This window comes from Chanos chanos, chromosome 9 (assembly GCF_902362185.1).
Source record: "Chanos chanos chromosome 9, fChaCha1.1, whole genome shotgun sequence".
In the NCBI taxonomy this organism is placed as follows: domain Eukaryota; kingdom Metazoa; phylum Chordata; class Actinopteri; order Gonorynchiformes; family Chanidae; genus Chanos; species Chanos chanos.
Genome location: NC_044503.1, coordinates 26,197,716 through 26,224,483, shown reverse-complemented (window position 1 = coordinate 26,224,483; position 26,768 = coordinate 26,197,716). Strand labels below are relative to the sequence as shown.

The following is a 26,768-nucleotide window of genomic DNA, read 5'->3' as shown; positions in this document are numbered from 1 at the left end:
CTGGTTTCCTTCATGATTGTCAATCCTCTTCTGTTACAAACTGAGGTTAGTGTGCATGCGCGTGTGTGTGTGTGTGAGTGAAGTGTTATGAGAAGTATTGTCTGAAATAGAGCAACAAACAGTTATGTGCCTTACCAGAACTTCCTCACCATATGGTCTTGACTTCCTAAGGAGTCTTTTGTAGAAACACGCACACACACACATGCGCGCACACACACAGACATGCGCACACACACACACACAGACACGCAGAGACACACACACGCACACACACACACACACAGACACGCAGAGACACACACACGCACACACAGACACACACACACACACACACAGGCTGTTGTACAATAATGATAAATACCCCCCCACCCCCCCTCCCCTCGCAAGTTGGCCTGTCACCAGAGAGGAGACATATCACTTCAGTCGCTGCACAGTTAAAACCCCGCCCTGTTGAATCAGTCCACCACAGGAGGTGGTCCAGAGAGATAGCTTTAAGAGCCAGCCTGCTTATACCCCCTGAGGGCAGCATATATAAAAACACTCTTAAAAAATGTTCCCCCTACTGTATGAGTGGGCACACACTCCGCTGGTCAACAAACCAATGGTCGTGCAGCATTTAACCACACACCTTTATAAGCTCACAAAACCCTGCTATTATGACATGACAATTAGCTTCCCCTGTGGTTATAAGTCTATATAAATGTTAAATAAACCCACTCAGCGTTCCACAACAGTGGTAAAAAAAAAAAAGTGAGAAGAGCTACAGGAATGGAAGTGAATGATCTGTGGTACGTCTGAAAGGGCGCTAATGTGGAACAGGGGACGGACACAGATTCAGATCCAGAGGGACAAAGGCTGCCAGGGCTACAGTCAGAGTGACTCAGCACTGATCATTATCTGACAGCGTGATCAGTGAATAAGCAATGGCTTGTGCATTCAGCAAGTCTGGCAGTCGGTCCGTTCTTCTCCAGTGAAACAACAAGGCCCTTTTTCAAACACAAACATATGCAAAACGATCGGGGCTCAGCCGGTGCTGTCCTCTATCGACTGGCCATTTGACACGCCATCTTTCCCTCACCACCTCTTAAAGTGAAAGAGAAGAAAGGCATAGATACTTTTTTTCTCCCCCTCCCAAACATATTTGCTCTCTTACACACTCATGTACGCATGTATTCATAAGTGTTCAACGCCCTGATAAACACACGTGTTCACACCGAGAGCAATTACGAACCCACCATAAATACCACAACACACAGACAGACACACACACGTATACAAACACAAGTATAACACACACACACATATATACACACACAAGTACAACACACACACACACACACACACACACACAAAGAATAATATTTTAACAGGCAGTTTTGAAGAGGAGAGTAAAGGATAGCTAAAGGATAAGTGAAAACTGCCCCACTGAATGATCAGTCCATTCATTATCCCAGACTAGACCTTGATATGCTGCCTACACAAACTCTCCACCAGTTTTCCACACACTGCTCCTTGGCACAGACCCTTAGTTACCTCTCACCTGAACTTTCAGGAACAGTATCTCTTACCCAACAACGATGAAGTACAAAGACAAAGTCTCGTTTGCTAATCCTGGGTGTGTGTTGCAGACTGAGAGCTAAACTCTGACCATGGTCTACTCCACTGTACAGCCTGGACATAGCATGACGACTTGTCAAAGACATTTATTGAAAACTGCTCATATGTACAATTTGACTCGTTTCTATATTTTAGAGAGAATTTGTTTCACAGATCATCATTGTGTCATAAGAGAGAAATTATAGAGTTATCTGATTTTTGACTGATCTTTAACTGATCTGATCTTAATCACAGAATCCTAAAGAGAACAGACTTTTTTCTTCTTTCCCCCTACCACTTCAATGGATAACATTAGGGTTGCACAGCATGTAATTTCAGGTTGTTAAAACAAAGTTGGGAAAGAAACAGAAGTTTGTGGATGAAAATGTTCTGCTGTGTTTCTCTCATTTCCTCAAACAACCAGCTTGATTTTAACGTTTTCGTTTTCATTTCACTTCTTCTCCTTTCTTTGTCATTTTATAAATACAGTTGAAATGTATATTTACATATGATACTCTAATTAAATAATTTTACTATTCAACGATACAGCTACTTTAGTCTTATCACGGACTAGTTTATTGATTATGGATATCGTTTACAACATTTCACCATTGTGCACGTTCTAAAGTCGTGACGCCTTTCGATCCGTCGCCTGACAACAAGCAGATGGGCGCATCCACTTGTTGAGTTCAAGCAGTCACCGATACGCTATTTAAGGAGAGGCAACATGGCACACGGGTTAGTCAGACAGGAGTCTGTCGAGACAGAGATGCATAAGTCAGCAGACCAAAGCAAGACCTTTGTTTACACGAAGAAGAGGGGTTATGACGTTACACGAAACCCCCACCTGAACAAGGTAACAAACATTTCTCTTACATGTACTATGGCTTTATTTGCTTTTTTGACGTCGTATTCAACCAGTAAGACAGCCGAGGTAAGACAATCTGATTCGCGGTCAACTATATTTAGATTTAAAGGAGCCACACGACACAATAATTTGTCCAGTCAAGTGAGCTCCCTGTTTTTGAGGACTGCCCCCCAGATGCCATACGTTCAAACGGTACGTTCGAAGGCTACGTAACCAATCTCCCCCTAGTCAGCTTCGAATGTAGACTCGTTTGAATTAAATTATGGGAGACGTCAAGAAGTGTTCTGTCAGGTTTGACGGACCTGTTTGCGCATTACAAGTCGGGAAATGAAGTGCTGAGCTCTAAAGCTCTGTAAACATTACTGTTTTATCTCCGTTGGAAAATACGTAAGGAGGCTTTGTGTGTTTGATACGCAAAGACACCGGTTATGTCCTTCAAGGATTGAAAGGTTTTAACACAGGAGAGAAAACAAAGTTTTATTTTACTCTTGTAGCTAATGTTTACTCAGACAAGCTGGAGTGCATATTTTATTCTTTTTTATGTTACTGTCAATGAAACACACATTCAGCCACGTCACTGACAGGCCTTTATCTATGGACAAGGTGTTAACCAAGCTTTTATTCCACTAACGGAATCCCTTGTGAACCACGCACTTTGGCATTTATACAAGATTATCATAGCACCTAGTGTTTGTATATGGAGCATTTTTTTAAGCCAAACAGTTTGGGCTGAATAATGCTTTATATATTACCACATATTCAATCTACAGCGGTGAAACCCCAAACTGTGTTCACTGGGCTAAATACAGTTAGTAATCAAGAAACAAGCTGCAATCCACATCACCACTCGCCAGGATCAGTTATTCGCTCCCATTCATAGGGCATTGACTTTTTTAATGGTGTACGTAACGATACCGCAATAGAAGCTGGTGTGCCGCGTACATGTGCAAAACATATGTTACTCTAATATTTTTTAATTTATCGTAAAACGAGCGGCTTATTGCATCCACTGCGCACCTTTGGTTTTCTTTTAAAACCTCCTTTGGTGTTTAGATTTAAGATAGCGTAAAGGCTGCCGTGATCTCTGTGGCCTTAGTCCTCTCTCCACCCGTCAGATCTGCCGTCTCTGCTGATCAAACACGGCGTCTCTTGGCACTTAGCCATTGCCCAGACCTCGCTGACAACGCAGGGCTCTGTTTGTCATGAAGGTTAATGACTCTGTCCGTCTGATGGCTGAGCGTTCACCCACGCGCTGCAGCAGGTGTGTGTGTGTGTGTGTGAACATACGTGTGTGTGTATGGTGTGTTTGTTTTTGTGTGTGTGTGTGTGTTTGTTTGTATGTGTGTATTTGTGTGTGTGTGTGTGTGTGTCAGTACGTGTGTGTTTGTGTGTGCGTCTGCACATGCTTGTGTGTGTGTGTGTGTGTGTGTGTGCACACGCGCCTATGCGTGCTTACGCACAAGACGAAGACAGAGTAGGCAAATGAGGTCACATTTTTGATCCAGGTGTGTTCAACCAGAATGTGCTGAGTGATGTGTTTTGGGACAGACGTATGGCAGATCATTAGTGCGTGCACATAGCTCCTGCTGTGTGCGCTTCAGTCACTCAGCCTCAAACTCTCTTCATTTATCTCTCGCACCAGCAATTCTGAAATGGTCATCTTTATCGTGCGAGACTTCATATTATTACATATTATTTATTTGTTTTTTAACGTCATTAAATAAAAGCAGCCAACCCGCGTTTACTGCTCTGTCCTTTTCTGAACTACGAAATGACCCACTTTACTTGGAGGTCAGGCAAGATGTGTCTTTGTGTCAGCACTGAACCACAGTCAGGTAAACGCGCTGTTGACATGAAGGTTTTCTTAAAGGGCTCTGTGTGCCGAGGGGTTGTAATGAGTCTCGTGGAGGCACTTTGAGTAGTCGGGTCCATTGGTTAAAAATGTAAGGCAAACGCACTTCTAAGGAGTTAGTTTACGCCGCGGCCAAGGCTGTCTTGAACAGGACTAATGGGCTCTGTGGTTTGTCGAGTGAGACATGAAGACACATCTCTCTTAGATTACAGTAAATTAAATAAATCATTACGGCATTTGTTGAGGATCCGTGTCAAGATTCCCAGTGTTTCCGTGTCTTAGCCATGACAGTAAATACAGTCTCTTATTCTGTTGAAATAAACTGTTCCTCCAGGCTGACACCACTCTGAACCCACCGGGGTCTCGGGGGTGTGCTTGTCCCCCTTAGACAGAGGCCCTTAATGAGGTAAGACAAGACGAGGTTTCCCTGCCCCGTCAGCATGCTCCTTAAAACACTGTAATTGAATTGTTATTCTTTTTCTTCTTCTTCTTCTTCTTCTTTTTTTTTTTTTAATTTGATTATCGTGCAGCTCTAGGGACTCATCACTTTTCTTCTGGGGAGTTAGAATGATTGAAGTGAGGCCTGCAGGTCTTTCATGTTTTCTTTGAATTCTTTTCTTTTCTTTTTTCTTTTCTTTTTTTACAGCGAAGCGTTACGCTCCACCCTTGTCTCCGTTCCTAATGAGCTGAGGAGAATGTTACTGCCTTGTTTTTTTCATCAGACAAGTGTTTTAATGAGATTAATTAAAAGAAATATTTGAAGCGACTGAGAGCAGTATGTTTAAGGAATGTGGCAAGCTCGCGTGAAATATTTGTATTTTGCTAACCCACAGAAATTCATAAAAAAAAAAAAAAAAAAATAGTAGAGACGCAATTACTTCCAGCTTTGGAGTAATGAGGCAATGCATATTTTTTTTTAAAGTATGCTGAAAAGATGTCCATTGCAGGACGGACTGGAGCACAGATGACTTTAATGGTATGGTATGGTTATAATGCAGATCATTGTGGTGTTTAACCAAACCAGCTCACTGTCATCTTAAATGAACAAAACTGCCCCCTAAAGTTCTGTCGTCTTTTTGGTCTAAGAACAGAGCATCGCTGTGTGGTTCATTTAATGACCTTTGAAAGCACTTCAGAACACTCATTTCTAAGAGAACATTCTCGAATTTGATCAGAGTCTGTAATTAACTCTGGTTTATTTTTCCGAAAGTAAGGTTGAGCCACTAATTGTCATAAATAGCGCTGGTCGAGGCAGCGTAAGTGGCTAGGGGAAACTGAGGCGGCTTGTTTGCCTGCTGGATGAGTGTCAGGACGTGTTAGCTATGTGATACCTTTCCCCCATAGATTGGTCCATAGTAGTAACTTTGAGGTGAAGATATGCCAAGTGTGGCAAACACAAACTCACGGGAGAAAACAAGTCTTTTCATGCGGCTTGGTGAAAATATCCACTGTCAAAACTACGCGCAAACCAGAGAGAGGAAATGAAGGTAGAGGGTAGGAAATGACCTCTGAAAATGTGCTTCGCTGCCTCGCACAGTCGGGCTTCTGTGGACCACTAGTGGAGCATTGTTGCCCCTTGTTAAGTCCGATACGCTTCGGGAGAGGGGAGTGTGTGTTTGTGAGACTTGCTTTGGCCTTGGCGTAAGTCCGGGCAGTTCGAGGACAACATGCTAATTGATCTTCTGGGAGTGGAGAAGTGCTGAAGGTGCCGCCTCCCCCCACCCCCCCACGTCTTCCTCTCCTCTCAACGTCTCTCCTCCCTCTCTCTCCGTCCATCCGTGAGGCAGGATATTACAGACCTGTTTTCTGTAGGTGTGCACCCCGCAGTAGTACGAGGAGGAGAGCGGAGGAGGACGAGGGTATGAGAAAGAAGTGCCTGTGGAGAACAGGGGAGAGGAAGAAGGAGCTGCCCCCCCTCCCCTTCTGTTTCCACAGAGCAGCTCTGTCGTCAAGGCCCCCGCTCCCCTCCGTATCCCCAAATGTCTTATCAACCATTAATGAGACGCTTGTTTAAATTACGGCCGACACCATGGCACTTTGAAACCCAGCCTCGCCGCAGCCAAAAACAAAAACAAAACAACACAACACGCGTAAGCTCTCTTAGCGCTCCGTCAGAGATCCCGTTTCACACACAAACATGTGGCCGCCGCCGCATTTGCGCGAGCTCGACGTATGCCAACAGAACGCCTATTGAACTTAAAGTGGAAAACAAGAGTCGCGCTCGGGCCGCAAAGACACAGTCGCGTCTCGGGTTCTGTGCCCTCTAGTGGCGTTGCGTTACGTCGGATGCCCCCGTGTAGATATTGTATATAAGATGAATCAACGTTGCCATGTGACCAGAGCATTAAATATGAAAAAAAATAAAGGGTTAAGAAAAAGTGCATAACGAGAGCAACAGTCCACTTGTCTCTCAGACTTGGGTCCCGCTTGGCTCACTGGGCAGATCATTGAAGTCTTATAAACAGTTTGACGTCCAATTTAATATATTTTCCCTCAAACATGAAATGGCTACTCTTCATTCAATGGCAGTAAACTCCATTTTAGCGCTTTCAACGTATTGTGGGCGCTTATAAAATGTTTATGACCTCTTCTTCAACAGTCTTGTTTTTGCTGGAGACTAGTGAAAGCTGAAAATCTGCAGTGTGGCCTAGAGAAATGCACGTCATGCCATTCCTCCAATGAGAATCCTTGTCCTGTAGTAAACTTTCTGGAATATTCCCATGTTTCACTGGCTGACCTTGTCAGCTGAAGTGACAAAATTGAGTGTCATCTGTTAGCAAGTTCCTCATTTTGGAGGTTGCAATATTGTGTTCAGCCTTTGGGGTTTGAACTTTTCCTCTAGACATGTACACAAAAAATATTTCTCATTATAAATCCATTTTAGGATCCATCTTCTGTTTTAAAGTAAACAGAAGTATTTCCTAAAGACTGAGAATAACATCCACACAAATATCACTTTCATAGGTAAACGTAGTGTGACATGATATAGTTTTATATTTTATAGCTCAATACAAATAAGTAAGGGTGTAACGGTTCTGAAACGGAGACCAAAACCACGATACAAACGTCCACGGTCTCGTGTCGCGGTTCTGGAATACCAGTGAACTACAGTAGCAATGGGAAAAGGCAAGTGGATAAGACAAAGGCAGCGTGCCGACACTGTTAAACTGAAATCGGGTATGTTGCTTGCAGTATGTCAAACGTGATCTCATTTGCGATGGCGTCATCCAAATGTGAATATTGAATATGATTACTCATTTGAGACGGCATCATCCAAATGTGAATATTACTGGTACAAGGAAAAAACAGAGTGGAGTGCAAACTGGAAATCGTGGCCAGTTTGCCATTGTTTACAAGTTTGTGCAAGTTTATAAGTTTACAAGTAAATTCATATTAAATGAATACACCCCTACAAATGACTATTTTCAGTATCAAAGTATTCTGAAGATTCAAGCACGCCAGATTTAAACTAATGTGTTTAAGATGTTTTTGGTAATCAGTGACAAAACAAACAAACACACACACATACACACACACACACACACACACACACACACACAGACAGACAGACACACACACACCAAAGATGAGCTCTACCAAGATGAACCCAACCACATCCTTGAGCAACAACTCAACCTCTGTAGAAACAAAGATTTCTAAACATCCATAAACCACCAATAAATCACAAACGCGCTGACAAGATCAGGTCAGACACCAGCCAAATGTTGTTCAGTTATTATTAATCACTGGTATACACAACATGGATAACATCAACACTACTGCCAGAGGACTGGCTGTTCCAGAATTTACATAAAATCAGTTTCTCTGGCTCTTTAGAGTTCTTAGTCCTCAGTGTCTGTGTCTCATTACAGTTCTTAGTTCTTAGTGTCTCTGCCTGTGGATTGTTCTTAGTTCCCCAACCTGCCCTTAGCAGCAGAGTCTGATACTAATGTCATATGATTTAAATGAACACTCTGTTCACCTCCTTTGTGTGTGTGCATGTGTATGTGCCCGCATGTGTTTGTATAAGTGTGAATGTGTTTTATGGTGAGTCAGCTGATAAGTCCTTTTTAATGTGTGTGTGTGTGTGTGTGTGTGTTTTTTTTTTATATATTCTCTATCATTTGAACATGCTAAGCCACGCTAGTGTATATGGATTGACTCCACAGGCTCAGACACTGTGGTGTTATCTCTGTGTTTGAAGGTGTCTGATCTACAGGCTCTTACGTTATGAGGTAGCAGACAGGGGTTTTGTTTGCGAGCAGATACCCTGTACCTGTTACCCTGGTAACCCTGTATCTCTCACTGATTAGATGAGAGGGAACAAACGCCGCTCTGTTCAGTTTAGAGAACATCTTTCCCCTCGGCATAGGTCAGGTGTACCTGTCAGTCACCTCTTGCTAGGTGGGCTGGATGGCTCCAATGGAGAGGTGATGGGTGATGTCACAGGTGTGACCAGACAGGTGTGTCCAGGAGAGGGTGGGTAGAGCGGCCACCCACCTAGGTGGCACTGAAGCATAATTCTGTTGGGCTAGACAGTGAGTGGGTGGGGTGGGCGTTGGGGTATGTGGCAGTATGTGTTATGTGAAAGGTTTGTTCTGTTTGCGTAGACCTAGTGCTTGATTGAGCCATCCATCCTCATCCATTACACACACACACAAACACACACACACACACACACACACACACACACACACACACACACACACACACACACGCAAGAATGCCCACTCACTCATGCACACATTTGGACTCTCACTCTTATATACACTTACTCACGCACACACACACACACACACACACACACACACACACTCATGCACGCGCATGCGCTGGCGGTGCGTGTATGTGTATACATAGAGAGCTGTCAAACAAATGAAAAACTTTTATTAGCATTCCGGAACCTTGAGTGAGCAGTTCGTGTTTAAGAGGAAATGCTGTCAGGAACACACTGTGTGCAGAGGAAAACAATACAGAGTATTTGATATAGCTTAATATGCTAAGTGAACCCAGATTTCTGTGTCTGCTTGCTGAACAGTACTGTAGAATGGAACAATCAATATCACATTCCCTTGTCAGGGTTTTTTCTTTTTAACCTACCTAATTTTCTTTTGGGCCTGCCTACCCCTTCTCTATTCTCTTGCCTCTAAATGTATTTTGCTTGTCCTGAGCCAGGTTTACAAGGCCTGAGGCTACAGGTTTGATAGACAGCTTCTGCTAATCTTTTGCATATGCTTCTGTAAACCTTTTGACTGCAGGAGGTCCTATAATCAAACGCTCTTTCACTGGGAGACATGAAGTCAACAATTCAGAAATGTTTGTTTATTGACGATTTGCCCATCAATAGAAAATCTGTCTACACTGCTTTTTTTTTTTTTTTTTTTTTTTTTTTGTGTGTGTGTGCTCTTCTGCTTGTAACATACTAAAATGGTTTAGTAGGAGCCCACATGTTAGTTTTGGTTTTCTAAATCAAAACTGGATGACTCTCTGCTGAGAGCACTGTTAGACAGACAATCTGTTTAAACATAGCCACATCTGGCACTTGGGAAAACAGAATTGGCCCGTACCAACGGCGTTTTAATTTCACTTAAAAGTGTCGTCCGGGATCCTCTTGAGAGGTGAAGGCTCTGGACACACACACACACACACACACACACACACACACACACACAAAAACCCCGGCGCTTTGTGAGACTTGCCAATATAATCCTCTGATGCAGAGTGGACCATGGGAATTTAAAATGTGCTCCAGTTACGCGTTCATTTACCTTGAAGTGCGGTACTCGCTCCGTGGCGTGCTGGCTATGGGGATTATTGTTTTTTTTTTTGGGGGGGGGGCAGGGGTGGGTAGGGTGGGTCAGAGACCATTCCCCGTCGTAATGGAAAAGGTATTTGCTCGGCCAGTACATGAGAGAGAGCAGCTCCTCTCTCTTTTGCTCTTTTGTTTTCACAAAGACAGACGGCTACTTTGCGGCGGCTGGCGACCGCGTGGGTGGGCTAGCAGAAGGCCCTTTACTGAAGCTGGGGAATTATAGGCTTGTATAAAAAGGCAACAGGAACCATTACACGGTGGGACATGTGGCCTTTCGTGAGATGCCAGAGTTTTCATCTGTCATTTCTGAATGATGCAACAGTCTATATTTACTGATGTCTCTTTGACCTGTCTCATATCTCTCATGAGAGGATAGAATGTTTGCCAGAATGTTTTACCCCTTGTGTTTTCAGCATAAATACCTTGGTGAACCTGTCACAACTGTGTTTATCCTTATATCAGCACTCTTGTAATGTTTTGGAAACACATCTGTGGCATTTAGATGCCGCAGTCACCTCTTTGTTCCCACCAGGCTTGTAATGGTACGCAATAATATTGGATGCAGCCGATGACTGACGTAATCAATGATACCTGTCAAGTCAACAACGGTGACTTGAAAAAGTGTTACTATGTGTTAATATATCACTTTTTTTCAACTTCTAAAGGTTTGACATAATTAGTTTTATTTATGTTCTTTGTCATCTGTCTCATTATAATTTGACTGATAACCTAGGCAGATGTTGTGCTGGGGTCTTTGTATAGACTAAGGTAAATGGAAGAGAGAGACAAAGTCAGACGGGGAAAAAATCCAATTGCCCCTTCTTTTGATAACATACAATATCTACACTATTTAGTTTTCATTGACCGTATGTAACTTTAAACATATTGTCCAACCCATGTCCATTAAAACAGAGAGTCTACATATGTTATGAACTGGTCTGGCCTCTGGAGATTTGTTTTCATTTTAAAAGAAAGAGTCAAGATTTGTCCTGTTTATTCATAGCTTTGTGAAAATTACAGGGGAACGATGAAGAAATGGAAAAAAGCAAGATTTTCTTCTTTTTTTTTCAATGTTATGAGAGGAATCATTCGTTCTTTGAAGGGAGTAGAAGTGGATTTGTTTGTGTTATGATATCTTCAGTATGGAATCTTTCGGGGTCGCCTTTGGCTGAGGTCTGTCAGGCTGAATATATATTCATACTAATATGTCTTACAGCTCCTGCTCTGCGTAGGTCACTATGGTGTGAACTTTATATCAAGGGCACTAAATATTACCGCTGAGTCACTCTTGGATCAAAGCTAATGAGTCCTAGCGACGCTCCAATTATGCTAATGTTTAGCCGTGGGCCCTTCCAGTATTTCCGAGTTGTTTGAAATCTTGAACCTCTGCCCAGTCAAGCTTTGGCTCCTAAGTGATGCAGCGAAAGGGGTCTGAAACTACCACCTTGGCAGGGGGACATAAACACTTTAAAATGTTTTGAGTCCCTCCGTGTCCCTCTTCAAGTCACGACAAGCAGCCAACACAAGCATTTGTATATTTAGGTTTTCACGTATCAGTTTGATTTAGAAACTATCCAAATGCTTGTCAGCTACATAGGAATTTGAGATGCATCAGATGTGGGGTTGGGAACTTCATGACTTTGGCTGACGTTGTGCTTCAGGACTAGACTCTCAGAGGATAACACTTTAGAAATTCAGCCTGATCTTTTTGTAAGCTCAGGGTTTCAGGATGTTAGCAGGATACAGTGAGCCACGTGGAGCGCTTTCGTTGAACATTCATCCATCATTTGCTTTTCTTGTTAGGAAAACGCCTCACTGGGTCATAGTCCAAACTGTTCTTCACAGTTTGTCTACTGTCATTTACAGTTTGTTTTCTAACCCTAACCCTAACCCTAGAACATGCTGAGGAGAGTAAGTGCCCCCCCACAAAACAAACAAACAAACAAACAAACAAACCAGTTTTTAAAAAGGTCAGTCAGGAGAAGAACAGACTCACAAGAAATTCATCCCACTTTTTTTCCTTTTCATTTTTTTTTTTTAATTTCAGCAGAGCAAAGACACAATTGGGTTTAAGTCAGAACAGGTTATTCACGCCAGAGACTGCGAATGCTATTTCGACTACTGCTTCTCTATGATTGCCAAGGCCTGTCTTCTCCATCCGGAATGTATCCAGGTTGTCCTTTTGCTTTTTTTTTTTTTTTATATAACACTAATAATACCCTGCTGGACACTTATCAATGGATACAGCTTTTTGTTCAGCAAAGCAGAAATATTTTTGAATACTATCATATTACTCAGCCTCCTCTTTGAATAAGACGGGAGCATTGGCGTCTGTGTGTTCTGTGGTTCAAGCTACTGACCCATTTTGTGTTGCTAAGCGTGTATGCTACATTTGTTCGGAGGCATTCATCTGGGGAAAAAGCTCAAGCAGGCCTGAAATCCCCCTGAGAAATGGATCGCAGCCGATGTGTCAATTCATGCCTGTCCACTTAGAGGAAGCGATGGATTTTTTAAAGGCTTAGTCTAGGTTGCACTCCGGCCCGTGAACTTGAAACAGATGTGGGGGGTGGGGCGGGGTATTCAGCTGCTGAGGCCGGAGGTATGGCAATGTACACTTTCCCACAATGCTCTTGCACGTTTCCCATGGTGTAAGCAAGCGTGTGAGTAAGCGTTTTCTGGAGTAGTGTTTTATTCCAGGCTCGGTATGTCCAAGGTGTGAGAGTATTGCAAGAGTAGGTCTCGCTCAGTATGGTACTGAGCGTTCGTCGGAAAGGATTTTTTTTTTTTTTTTTTTTATTTTTATGCCTGTTCCCCCAATTATGTCCCCCTCTCCAGCAGGCGATTTGTAGAGGCAGGAGGGAAGATGCCATCCCCCCTTATTATCAAAATGACCAAAATGCATCCCCCTTGTTAACCTGTCATTCCCCCTATATACTCTGTAGACTAGTGCCAGTGACCACTGGGCCGTCCCCCCTGTTACAAATGGCCTACCACCCCTTTCTTCATGTTATATTGCCATATATTTTACGTATCTGAGTGGCTACTGAAACACTGACCCAGCTCTCGCAGCTTCGTTTTCAGATATATTGCCTATGTTTTAAAACTAGTATGAAAAAAACCTTTGCATGACACCAGTACAAATAAAAATCCATCCATCCGTACGAAGAGGCACACATACTGCTTACTGCTGTAGCCGCAGGGATAAGTGTTGAGCAAGGTCTCTTTAGCTCATATTTGTTCCCTGAGGTATGTTTGACTCATTAATCACGTTATCGCCTGCTGTAGTCTCCTTTTCTCATTCTTCGCGAATTATTAACACAACCTACATCTTACTCCCTTCTGTCACTGCCATTCAAAACAGTCAGTATCTGAAGAATGGTATGCCAGAACGTGCAAACATTTCCCAAAATGCAAATATTTGTCAAGATCGTAAAAATTACAGCCTTTTTGTGGAGCTGTGTCATGAGTTTGAAGACTGCGAGGGCAAAAGTCAAAAGTATGAAAGGCTCCTTTTGAAAACCAAGGGATGAATACTAACGCAACGGAAAATAATAATAATAAATGAAAAACACTTTAATTTCTATGCGTCGTAACAAGTTAAGAGTCTCCTGAGCAATGACTATCAGTGATGGTTATTGGTAAATGTAATCCACCGTAAATCCGACTAATTGCCTGTGAGTGTCCCGTGTTCTGCTCCACTGGGCAGGCTATTAGATCAGATCATAAGGGCTTTGTTAGAACTAGGTGAGTGTGTAGCATAGATGTCTCCAGTCTTGTTTTTCTACCCTCTACCCTTTACTCTCCATGAGTCTGATTCAATTACCCTAAAGCTCTTAGTGACAATATGGTCTTAGATTGGACCCCCATTGTGTTTTAAAGCATATTCACCCTGCCTTGTGTCTACAGAGTGTCAGATTTGTACTCATTTAGATTATCCATGCTCAAATCATGAAGATCACACACACACACACACACACACACAGACACACACACATATATATATGTGTGTGTGTGTGTGTGTGTGTCTATATATATATATATATAGAGAGAGAGAGAGAGAGAAAGAATATAGGTCTATGGTCACTCTTCCTGGCTATTCATAGTCTCCCCTGTATGTGAACCTGACCTGTCCGTCTGTGTTTAGTCTGAGATGTGTCATTTTCTCTGCCCTGCTGAGACTTGATGAGACAGACAGAGCTGACATGCTCTCTTTGATGGGCTCTGCCACACATATGGATCTGTTTTTACACCACGGAGAACTGATGACAGCCTGGAGAGAGAGTAATAAAAGGATGAAAATTGCATGTGGAGGACGAAAATGAGAACAATAGCGAGAGGAGGACTAGAGCCGGCAGGATGGAGCTCGGCAAAAAGCGCTAGCAGTCAGCGAAGCTAAGCAGGAGAGGCTGAGTGGTTGAGCAAAGGATGAAAGAGATGTTTTCAGAACAGGTCAAAGGTCCAGAAGGTTCTTTTTTTTTTTTTTTTTTTTTTACTTCTTTCCTGCTCAGATGAAATTCGCAGAGTATCTGGAATCTAATGGTGCCGGGATGAAGCCTTGAGGAAATGATGAAAACGTTATCTTCCAGGCTTTTGATCGACATCAATCATTTGTCTTTTGATACTCACGAATGACTCCCTGGTCTTTGTGTCTCCTTCAAAACCCAACACCGACAGAAGGTTCACCACAAAAATGTCGTCCAGTGACTGTATTACTGAGGAGTTTGTGCAGTCACACTCTATATCTTTAAAACCAAAGTTTCCCTTGTTTGTGTGTATGAATGTGCTTCTTTTTTTTTTTTTTTAGCTAAAGATAACTGTAAACCCAAACTGGGATCTGGGATATTTATGCTTAGACAACTTTTTTTTTTTTCCTTAGTTGGACTTGTCTGCTGTATTGCTCTTTATTGTGGCTTAGGTTACGCTGGAGTGTTCGTACGCTAAAATGTGCTAAAAATAAGCTCTTGTTATGGAACTGAAATGCCACTTTAATGTTTGGGCTTGTAATTTGATACCCACCACATCTCTCCAGCGCGTACACTGGTGTAGTCACGAAAGTGTGGAAATAAAACTGCTAGAACATTCCTTTATGTAATGGCTCATAGCGGGGGAAATTTTAAGGAACCATACCCCAGCTGTAAAGTTGCTACAGTCGATTTATTATGCGGGGACCTCGTGAAATTTCCACAAATGAGGGGTTTCCCCGATTCTGACAGTTCGTCCAGGTGGGTCTGGAGCGTGTCTGAACAATTCCTTTGGGACAAGGGCAGACTTCAGTACCTCAGCAATGGGCAGAGGCTGCTTGGTTGGCTGAAGTAGTCCGTTTTTTTCCCCCTCATCGTAAGACTTACACCTGCACTCAAAACCCCATAAACATTTCACTTGTTGCTCCAAATAGGAACATTAAAACCAGCTCCCCCTCCCCTTTGCCCTCCAACCCCAAACTTCTGAAAGAGGAACATTTTACAACCGCACAAGAAAGAAAGCGTGTCTTCAATATTTTGGCCTTTTTCAGGCGGAATTTAAGAGTTCTGTCGCCCCTTGTGCCAAAACTGGTGGCAGTTTTGAACAGCAGAGAGATGGCAGAAAGAGGACATTCCCATACAGCGTCGTTTTATAAGCCCCCGATGAACAGTTTCTGCTTTGTAACCATGGTGACCGCTGTGTTTCTCACATAACATTAACCCTTATCTGTTGGGTCGAGGGTCAGAAGTCAGAGACTGTAAGTTCTGGAAGTTTAAGAGTGACATGGAAAGGAAATGTCCTTTGTAACTGTTACCTCTCTCTGTCTTTTATGGGAGCCAAAGGGGAAAACACACACACACACACACACACACACACACACACACTCACACATACAGGGAAACACAAGGAAAACTCAGTTAATGTAGATGAAGACTTTAAACAGCAGTTAGCAGGTTCGGATGAATTGAGGATGAGAATAATTTAGATTTGGTATGACCTCCTGGAAACCATGCCTGGAACTTCAGTGCAGTATTTATACTCCTCATTTATTGCTTCTTTCTCTCTTTCTTTCTTTCTTTCTTTCTTTCTTTCTTTCTTTCTTTCTTTCTTTCTTAATAGAAAAAATAGCTTTCACAGATGTGTTGTGGAGGGTTTTTTTTGTTTCCAAAATCTGAGAAGCTTTTGGTTTTTATAAGGGCAATTTGTCAAAAAAAAAACCCCACTGAATTTATTTAATTATTTCTGTCTATTCTCTTTCTTATGGTACTTCTCATGCCTGGTGCTCCTCTACTCCATAAAACTCAGAGCCTTGGAAGTGTTTCATCTGAATATTGGTATAAGAAAAGACGCTAAGACCTTAAAACACCTGAATAAACTGAGATCATACGTAAGAACACCTCCTATGTCAGCCGAAAGAGTGGGTTTGTGTCCACAACAAAGACTTTGAGGGAACCTCAGAATGGCAAAGATGCTTCACTGTAGCTAAAACTCAACAGAAATACATTACAATCTGCTGAATTTGAACTGAATCTGGATTCCGTTATTTTCAAGGGCTTTTATTTGGTCACACATTCATTTTAGTGTGTCTGTTGACTAGAGACAGTTAGTCTGCTGTGCCGACATACCGTGCAGTATCTTCAAAAGCTCAGACATGTGAGAGAAAGTGAAGTTATCTGAATGGTTACATTATCGTAGCATCAGGTTGCACCAGGGATATGACTTCTGATGACTTAGGTCTATACTGCTTTATGGATGGTCCTCTTGGGTGATCTGTGGCCACTTTTGGTAAAAAGAGGTTCAAAGAGAAAGGATGTTGGAGAGGATTGATCTAGGAGATAAAAGTACGCATCTGGACACGGTTCATTGGTTTACCATCAGGTCCAAGTTTGTTTTGGATCAGGATCAAGAACTAAGCCAACGTTTTTACATCATTGGCACCGCAGTTTTAAGTGCTCATACGCCTGGGAAAATAATCAATTATTTTCTTTTCCCTTCTTTCTTTCTTTCTTACTCTTTGCTCTCTCTCTCTGCATGTGTGTGTGTGTGTGTGTGTGTTTGTGTGTGAGAAACGAGAACGAGAGAGAGAGAGAGAGAGAGACATCCTGTTAATGACATAATGACATTTTTTCATCCCAAACAGTCTCATGGAACAACGCTTCGTAACATCGCGTGTTGTTCGCCGGCAACCAGCCCGTGACACATCACGCCTCGTTTGATCGCTCCCACAGTGCTGCTGGGGAAACTGGAAAGTGCTGAACACCAATTTGTGCAGTTTCAACCTCTGAGCCTTCTCACCTACCACCACACCCCCCCCCCCTTATTTTCTTTTGTAGAAAATCAAGATGTGATGTTTCTCATTAATCTATCAACATGACAGAAACGCACCCCCACCACCACATCACACGCTCGCCCCCTGTCCCTTTCTACATCTCCCTCCACCACCCGCAGGTCAAACAAGTATAGGATTGAACAGCATATGGAGGGCAAGGGAGGCTCCTTCACAATACCTCTTGTCTTTGACTTGGTTGAACTGATATCAAAGCAAACAGGTTGTCATATATCACTCATGAGTCACTGATTCCAATGGCTTAGCTTTGCATTTGGCTCTATTGTCTCTACCTAGCGTGCCAAATTTTTTTAGGCTTAGCTCTGTCAAAATTGCATACTCTTAAGAATGACTGAGTGATGAATATTTCGTGAACGGTGTTTTTGTTTGATAATGTATGACCTGAACGTGTTTCTGGGTGTTTGCCGTCGCAGTGCAAGCAGCGGTCACGTCGATCAGTCGTCGGTGCGTTTTCTACGAACACAAATGTCTCTTCAGAGAGACGCTGTCAGTCGTTCCTGTCAATGGGCTGAAGGGTGATCTGACTTGTTTGCCTTGGAATAAAATTTTACGTCCCTCATCCGGTGCTTCACTCCACTGCAGAGTGTCCTCAGCTTTCTGCCTTCACTCTCAGCCTTCTGCCTTCACTCTCAGCCTTCTGCCTTCACTCTCAGCTTTCTGCCTTAACTCTCAGCTTTCTGCCTTAACTCTCAGCTGGCGTTGAGTGATGAGTGGGTTTGGGATTGGATTGTGTTGTGAGAGCGGGTCAGAGTATCATTATGTGTGTGTGTGTCTGTCTGTGTGTGTACATGCGCATGTGTGTGTGTTGTTTGTGTGTGTGCGTGTGTGTGTGTGTGTGTGTGCGTGCGCGTGTGCGTGCATCCGAGGGAGTTTATTCCGGTGTGGGTGAATTTATCGTTTAACAGTGCTCCGGGGAGAGGCAGGTGGGTGTTCGACTAATGACTTTGCCTTGAGTGCACAACCAAGCGGCAAAACAGAACATTTCTCAGCAGACCGACTAAAACGGTCCAAAATCACCAAACTACAGCACGTCTCCTCCCCCCAGTCTTGGTCTTTGTTACTTTTCTCCTTTTCTTATTGTAACACTTCCAATGCCCTGATTCCTCTCTCCTTCTCTCTCTCTCTCCCTCTCTCTCTCTCTCTCCCCCTCCTTCTCTCTCTCTCTCTCTCTCTCTGTTTTGGTGGGCCAGCGTGGCAGTGGCAGTGAGGGAAGGGAGGGAGGGAACAGAAGGGTTTATATAACAGGCCTGTCTGGCTGAGCTGGTGAAGCCATGGAGGTGAATGGACCGTGAGGACCGGTTTATCCACTCATGGCTACTCTGGTCACTGCCAGTATGTTTTTGTCCTTTAGAAATGCCAGACACCCTCTCTGGACTGTGTCTCTTAAATTTAAAAGAGAGAAGAGAGAGAGTTTCCCCCACTTGACGTGGCCCGGAGTCCCATTCTTTTTCTGTCTGCTGGTGTCTAGACTCTAATTCCATGATTTAATAAAATAATAGAATGCAGCTAGGTCTGTTTTGTCTTAGATATACATGGTGATGTGGTGGACAGGGGGTGTTTGAGCCTTTTGTAATAAAAAACATTGCGCTGATGCATACCGCACATATGATTGTTAGGGTGAATTCTTTTTTGTCTCAAAACAGACTTTAAGTTCGCACGCGTGTTTTGTGTGTGTGTGTGTGTGTGCATGTGTGTGTGTGTGTGTGCATGTGTGTGTGTGTGTGTGTGTGTGTTTGTGTATGTGTGTGTGTGTGTGTGTGTGTGTGTTTGGAGGGAGGGGGGTAGTAATGAGTATGCAATGAGAGCTGTGTTAAGAGTGATGGTATGAGTCATTCTCTCCCTCAGCTGCTGCTCTGTGGTTAGACCCAGTGTGGGTCACCACTGGCCAGATAGCTCAGATCTCTCATTGGAATGATATGCTTTCACTTTATTTTTGCTGACTTTCAAGATACACTCTCTCTCTCTCTCTCTCCCTCTCTCTCTCTCTCCCTCTCTCTCTCTCTCGTTCTCTTGCTCCGTTCTCTTTCTGTTGACTTCAAGATGCTTAGCCCGCACATCCATATCTCTGGAACTCCCCATGTGATCTTTGTGTCTTTAATAATCTCTCGGAAGATTCTAGAACCTGTCTGGAGGAATGGGGAATGGTAACAGTTCACACTGTAATCTTTCCCGGTCAGTTTATGTGTCTTACAGTAACTGTCTTTCTGCCGAGATCTCTTGGCAGAGGTGATGTTCCGTGGTTTGTGGACCGAGTGTTTCTGGGGGTACATATGGTGTTAATACAAAGAGTTTAGCCGGTGGCGGCGTTTATGAGAATAGCATGCGTTCATTCATTCCCTGTTTGGTCAGCTGGAGAAGTATAATCCCACGACTCCTAATTTTAGTTTAGAACTGTAAAAGATGGCGGCTTGCTCTCTCTCTCTCACTCTCTCTGACAATACATCAGGATTTACCGTCTCAAGAATAAGACAAGAACTCTTGGAATGTCATAGTGAAGGACCTTCTGTTGTCCATCAGTGGTCACCAGGGTGCCATTAACCCCATGAGCTTTGGCCTCAGTATTCAACCCAGGACTGAGTTCAAAGCAAGTGGGAAGGGTGCCTCATGGAGACTTGGTGTTCAGCTCTGTCGGTAGCAGCTGGAGAAAGCATCAGCGAGACAGAAGAAACCTGCCTCTTTCCCTCCTCGACAAACACTAAGAGCTTGCCCTGTGGATGCCTCCTCTTTGACCTTGTGTTCTGACAGGACACTTGTGTACAAAGCCGTTTTGCCCCGTCAGTTTAGGCTACCAGACCTTTTGTTACAATCTCTGATTGTCTGGCCCAAGGCTGAATGGGAAAAGTTCTACCCAGTTACATTTGGCCTCTTGATCTGTCTCAATGAAGGTTTTTTTTTTCTTTCTTTCTTTCTTTCTTTTTTTTTTTTTCTTTTTGGTCCCTCATGGAAACAGTGATATCAACTCATGCGTTAAGGGAACACATTTGAAACACGAAAATGTCAACAGCACAAGCCAAAGCAAAGCGAACCTTCACTGATCTTTATCTGTGTTAGAGAAAGACAGAGCCAGAGTTTAAACAAGGCCAGTATGAAACATTCCCCGCTGAGAGTCCTCGCTGCTGTTTAAAAAAACGTGAGCCTTCAATCGTAATCCCAAAGAGCAGAAAAGCAAAGATACTCGGCGCGATACGATGTTTGTGGTAGCAGGTGTGGTTAAGTGAGATGGTTTTTGTAGGGTTTCTTTGAGGATACAATGTCGAGGGATTTGAACGATCTAGGAACCTTGAACTTTCAAGGCCCACCGGTGAAGATGATTACGCCGACCAATCTGGCCTTGAGCCTGCCCGTAGACTGCACACAAATGAAATGAAACTTTGCCAGCAGGTTCAAGTCAACCTTGCAAGTTCAGCTTTTTTTTGTTGAATTGTTGAATTTGTTGGAAGTGGAAAGTCAGTCAGCTGAAGAGACTTGTTACACTGTTACGTGTTGACAGCATGTAACAGCATGTAACAGGGTTTGGAAACAGGGCTTTCGCAAACAAACTCCAACAATGACAATGAAGTGTTCATCGTTTTAGAGGGCACATAAATGAAAAATGAAATACTTCCTGTACTAACATGCAAATGTAACCTCTCATGCTCATTCTTCCGTGTTTGTCTTTGATGCTTTACTGGCTGCATCTCTATGGTGGATGCTTTTGCTGGAGGACTATAATTTTTTGAGTCTTTGGTCTAGAAGAACTTTTGGAGTTCTCGAGTTGTAAGAACATTTCCTCTCCATGTACTTCTTCTCTTTGAAAGCCTCATATGGTCTTTTATCAGTTAAGAAAATGAGGACTTTCAACTTTTTTTGCGATAATGACCGCTAATTATTCGGTTTCCGTCTCACTATATGTTTTTTTTTGGGGGGGGGGGGGGGGGCGGTGTTGTTCCTGGCCTTAACTGAAAGGGTGGTGTTACGGTCCAGATTACAGGTTTGCATAGATAGCGGCTATCCTGGAGCAAAGCCTTATGAGTAACACACGTGTTGGCGCAAAACGTGGCCCTTTTGATGTGGTTAAACGTCCATGTGGAAGCATTCATGCGTTCTGCCCTGCCTTGGATAGCCGGGATTGCCTTTAGCTGACTCAAAAGCAGGAATCAGGCAAACCGTTCTCCCAAATCAGCGTTTTTTTTTTTTTTTTGTTGTTGTTTTTTTAACGAGTTTGCGTTCCAGTGTGTTGTTTGTTCGCAAACAGTTTTAAAAAAAAAAAAAACAATGAACTTCCGTGATTGCTCGCCATTTATGAATAATGGAAATCTCATTACTTGACCATTTCCCGCATTTCCTAATGAAATAATTTATTTTCCTTTCAAGAGCTATTACAAGCTGGCACGGCTGCAAACCTCAGAGGATTGTTTCTGCTCAATAAGAAGGTGTGTCCTGCTGTTTTAAACAAATAAATAAATGAATAAATATATATAAAAGTCCCTGGCTCGGGAACTGCTCCTCACAGCAAATGGAAATGTTAGTTGCTTTAAATGTGTGAAACTGTAAAAAACAAAACAAGACAAAAAAAAAAAAAAAAAGAACGAATGAAAAACAAAACCAAAAACAAAACCACTCCCCTCATCACGAGTGCCAATTCTATTTTATCTCCTAGTTCTTCTTTTATTTGGTTTATTTTATGTGTTTTGCTGTTTTGCTTTTTTCCCTCTCAGCGCAAGGTATAGAGATCGCTTCTTCAGACCCGTTGTTTCACTGTGTCGTATTCCCCTCAGTTTAAAAGACTAGACGGAGTTAATTGCACATGTCTCTCCTAATACCGTTGACATAACACGCTATTAACACAGAGTCAGATGCCCGGCTCTGCCGAGCTCGTTTGCCCGGTTCCCACAGCAACCCTTGCCAGGGGGACTCTGGCCCTATCACTGCAATTGTACCGTCGGACAGCGGCTCCTCTCCCAGCCCAGCCACCCGTGTGTCCAAATGGGAATGTCTTTCCTGGATGCACAGGCCTCCTGGAGCTCCTTTGTCGGGGTTGTTAATTGGTCGATTGGGCCCTGCTCCACGGATGCTTCTGTTACACATTATGGCATAAGGAGCCATTCAGTGCGGTGCAGAGAGCCGTCTGGAGTAATTATATTTAGCAAGACAGTGGATCTTCCTGTAGACGTGTCCTTGGCCTTCGTCTCTAAAAACAAACGTCTAAGCTTCTAATCTTCTTATTGATTATTTTAGTTTTTTCTTTATTTGGTGCTGAAAGCTCTTATGTGGGTTTAATTTTGTTATTTATTTATTTTTTGGTTGCTTTTTTTGTTTGTTTGTTTTCTATGCTTGTGATTGTTTGTGTGTGTGTGTGTGTGTTTGTGCGTGTATGCGTGTCTGTGGCTATGCGTAGCTCTTTTCTGTCAAATGAAACGTCCACTTATATCAGCTATGTCTCTATTGGTGTATTTTAGAGCGGACTCTGCCAGACCGGAGTGCGTCGCATGGTCAGCACTTTTAAAATCATGCACAATCACATAAAGATGGGCCAAAGTGAGCGCAAGCCCAAAAAAAAAAAAAAAAAGAAAAAGAAAGAGAGTGTGTCGTTCTTTAATCACCGGGAAGGTTGTAATTCAGTTCAGAGCTGGCTGGATTTCCGTGTCTTTTAAAGACGCTTAAATACAGACCATCAGATGTATGTGGAGCAGCCAAACTTAGAAAATGAAAGACAGGATGAACATTCACTACAAATAACATCCAACAGCCTGTCCAGCAGCAATAATTGTCTCCCTAGTTGCAACCTTTTGCCAAATGATCTTTTTTTTTTTTTTTTTTTTTTTTTTTTGTAGAGGTGTGCGGTGGCCAGCGATGTGTATGGGCTTTGCAGAGATCTGTTGCCATGTTACGAGAACTGGTGCAGTTGGTGGGATTGAATACATTTGTATATTGGATCATGTAGCTTTACTTTTAATGGTCGTGTGAGTCCAGAGAACATCACGGTGGTGGTTCTGTGGTGGAGACTATATGAAAAAAAATTCATAGCTCATCATTTTAGCCTATGGGCTTGAGACGTGGTGCTGGTTTATATATTAATGTCTGGTTTCTGTATGAAGTTGAACGTGCAGAGCTGGTGAGAAAACGTCTAGCTCACAGACTTTCTGGATTCTTTAGGTAGTATTTTAGATGTCACTGTTAAAATCAGCTTTTGGAACACTGGATGGACTGGACCGAATTATTATACAAACCTTTCAGGCCTCGTAAAAAAAAAAAAAAAAAAATGTCAGTGTTTCAAAAATTTGTTTGTGGTCCTTTATTTTGGTTTGTGCTACATTAAGAAACGCTGTTTTTTTTTTACTGCACTGTACACTTGTATGCGTGTCAAATTCACAGCCCATGTAGTTTTCATGTTGCCAATCCTGTTTCTACAGTAAGACCTCTCAAACATAACTACATATAAAAAAACAGACGTAGAAAAAAAAAAAAAAAAAAGACCTGTAACTCAAAAAAGCAGAGTTATTGGGCAGAGTGCGCGTGGATGGCTATAAAACACACGCTGCTCTCGGACTTGCTGGTCTCTATAGTTAGCGGTGGCCGCTATAGTTGTGGTAATGATGGAGGGAGTCTTTCATTCATTCGTTCAGGAAGGAAGACCAGTGGGCCGTCTTTCTCTCTCACACTATGCCACTAACAGCTGTGGTACTGACTGATGGCTGTGTATAGCACAAGCTTCTCTTAGCTCACAGCATGAAGTTAGTTAAGCTACCGGTAACGTGATACTAGGACTATGACATAAGGCGTGTGTGTGTGTGTTTTAAAGTGCAGGGTCAGGGTAAATGTGAGAGGTTACACTTGAGCATATAGCTGTTGACTGTGTGTGCTTGTGTGTGTACGTAAGTTAGAGGGAGAGTGTATTTGTGTGTTTTACGTGTGTGCGTGCGTGTGTGTGAGTGTGTGTGTGTGTGTGTGTGAGTTAGAGAGAAAGTATGTTTGTGTGTTTTGTGTGTGTGTGAGTGTGTGCGTGAGAGTTAGAGAGAAAGTGTGTTCGTGTGGCTTTGCGTGTGTGTGTGTGTGTGTGTGTGTCTGTGTGTGTGTGTGTGTGACTCTTCAGTTTGAGATGACAGTGACCTTTTTGACCTCTGAATAGCTTTGCCTGCATTGCAGAACAAACCCTGACTCAGGCACTGCAACTCAAAGACACAAAAAGAGAGAGAGCATGGAAACTATTCAAACTTGAACGTTCAGTTGTGCTGCTGTGTAATGTTGATTCAGATTTAATTATTGTAAATAAAGGCATGGAATGTTTCTGATTTTTTTTTTTGGATTGCTGTTTCCAATGGAGTAACTTTAGTTTTCCAAAAGAAAAAAAAAATATTCTAGCTGAAAGCAGTTTCTTGGCCTCAAGGAAATCTGTTTGAAACTATGTTCTCATAGTTAAAACTTCTGGGAAACTCTGAGAAGTCAATGCCTTTCTCATTGTGTGTGTGTGTGTGTGTGTGCGTGTGTGTGTGTGTGTTTTTTTTTTTACCCTGATTGGATACCAGAGATGTCCAATCAGCTCCGAGAGCCTGAATGAATTATAACTATGTCATTGTTCTGCAGTAAGTACTAAAATGCCGGTGTTGTAACACAGTTCTTCTGATTGGTTTTTCCAGGGCATGGCCTTCACCCTGGAGGAGCGCCTCCAGCTGGGCATTCACGGCCTGCTGCCCCCGTGTTTCCTCAGCCAGGACGTCCAGGTGCTTCGAGTCCTCAGGAACTACGACCTGAAGAAAGATGACCTGGACAGGTGAGAAGAACGTGGAAAAAATAATTCACGAACTAGCACAAAGAAATGACGTCATCGGTAGGATCACCTCCCCCACAGAGTCCACACTGTCGAGGCAATTCTTTTTTCCCCTTAAAGCAGCCCATTTGAAAGAATATGTTTGTGGTTCAATGCTGTGTGAAATGACTGAGTTTTATTTATTTATTTATTTATTCATGGTAATTTAATTTTCATATTTTATTGTTTTCTGTTGTTACTATGATGATGAGGGGAAACAAAACCAGCATCTGTTAGCATGGTACCAGGAATTTCGGTTCTGTTACTGATTTCTAGAAAAGGAGGAATTTGATCCGTGCTTGGTCTTTCGTGCAGTTTTGTTTTGTTTTTTTTCTGGAGAGATCAAGTGCCGTTTCCATATCAATCCTCCAAAACAGCCGCTAACAAGGTCCCGTTCCCATAGTTTGCTGATTTTTTTCGGTGACACTGTGTTTTTCGGGACAGTGAGGACTGGCTGTGAACCAGAAGTCACTTCATTAAAACTGGTGCTCTGTCTGTCGTTTGGCAGAGCCCGCTCTGTTTATGTTTTAGTCTGTGTTCCTCTCTCTCTCTCTCCTCTGCTGGGGCCGATCACTGTGAGACCAGGTCACTGACCCTTTTTCTCAAAAATGCATATCTCTCATTCTTCAGTCTGTTTCTTTCCTTTTTTTTCCCTCTTCTTCTTCTTGATTTGGATTTAAAAAAAAAAAAAGAAAAAATGAAAGAAAAAAAAAAAAACAGGCAAGATACAAACATATGTGAGTGCAGATGATTGTGGGAATTAGTCAGGCCCTTGAAGGAAATGCTTTCTTTCTTTCTTTTTTTTTTTACATCAAGAGTGAGTAACCGCTTGTGCAGGTGTGGAGAGGTAGACCATATTTTTTTATAATAGAACTTTCCAGTACCCCAATATACAAGCAGAGAGCGACCTTCAGAGCTTTTGGCTCTTGGAAAGCTCCACAGGTAAAAAACATGCTAGACTTTGGGGAGAGTTTGACTTTGATAATATACAGATGCAGGGCTGGACTGGTCAGTGGAACTGGGCGTTTCATGTCTTGACCTGGAGGGAAAGGTTAGATTAACACTTTCCAGACACACGTGAAGACGAGCAGCTAGAACAGAACAGTGAGGGGTTCTTTTTTTATTTTCTTATTTTCTGATGAATTGAATATGTTAGGTCTTCTCTAAAACTTTTCTTCTTCTTTTGCTAGGTGATCGGTGATGATTTGGTCATTTGTTGAAAGGTGTTGTAGGTGATAAGGCTTAGCAGACAATACCTTTGAAAATATAGAATGGGGTTGAGTGGCAGAGGGAGGGAGAGAGAGAGAGAGAGAGAGAGAGAGAGAGAGAGAGAGAGAGAGAGAGAGAGAGCGACTGAGTGAGAAAGGTAGTGCACACAGAAGAAAGCAGTTGAGAGCAGTTTTCTTTTCCCAAGCATTCTTTAGGGTTTTTCACATGCATGTTAACACAGACCAAACACTTCATTTGAAATGACTAATTTTTGCTGTACACTGCTGTGGCATGTTATGTGTATGTAAACGCAGGACCGTACACAGTGACAACCAG

General features: G+C 42.8%; 1 protein-coding gene across 1 annotated transcript in view; it reads left to right on the top strand.

The window, feature by feature from the left end:
* Positions 1-2,336: 2,336 nt before the first annotated feature.
* Positions 2,337-26,768, top strand: part of me1 (malic enzyme 1, NADP(+)-dependent, cytosolic) — a 68,830-nt gene continuing 44,398 nt past the window's right edge. The window contains exons 1-2 of the mRNA XM_030783836.1: positions 2,337-2,452; positions 25,054-25,187. Coding sequence (XP_030639696.1) covers positions 2,366-2,452; positions 25,054-25,187 — 221 coding nt within the window. The 5' untranslated portion in view covers positions 2,337-2,365. The remainder of the gene's footprint in view (positions 2,453-25,053; positions 25,188-26,768) is intronic.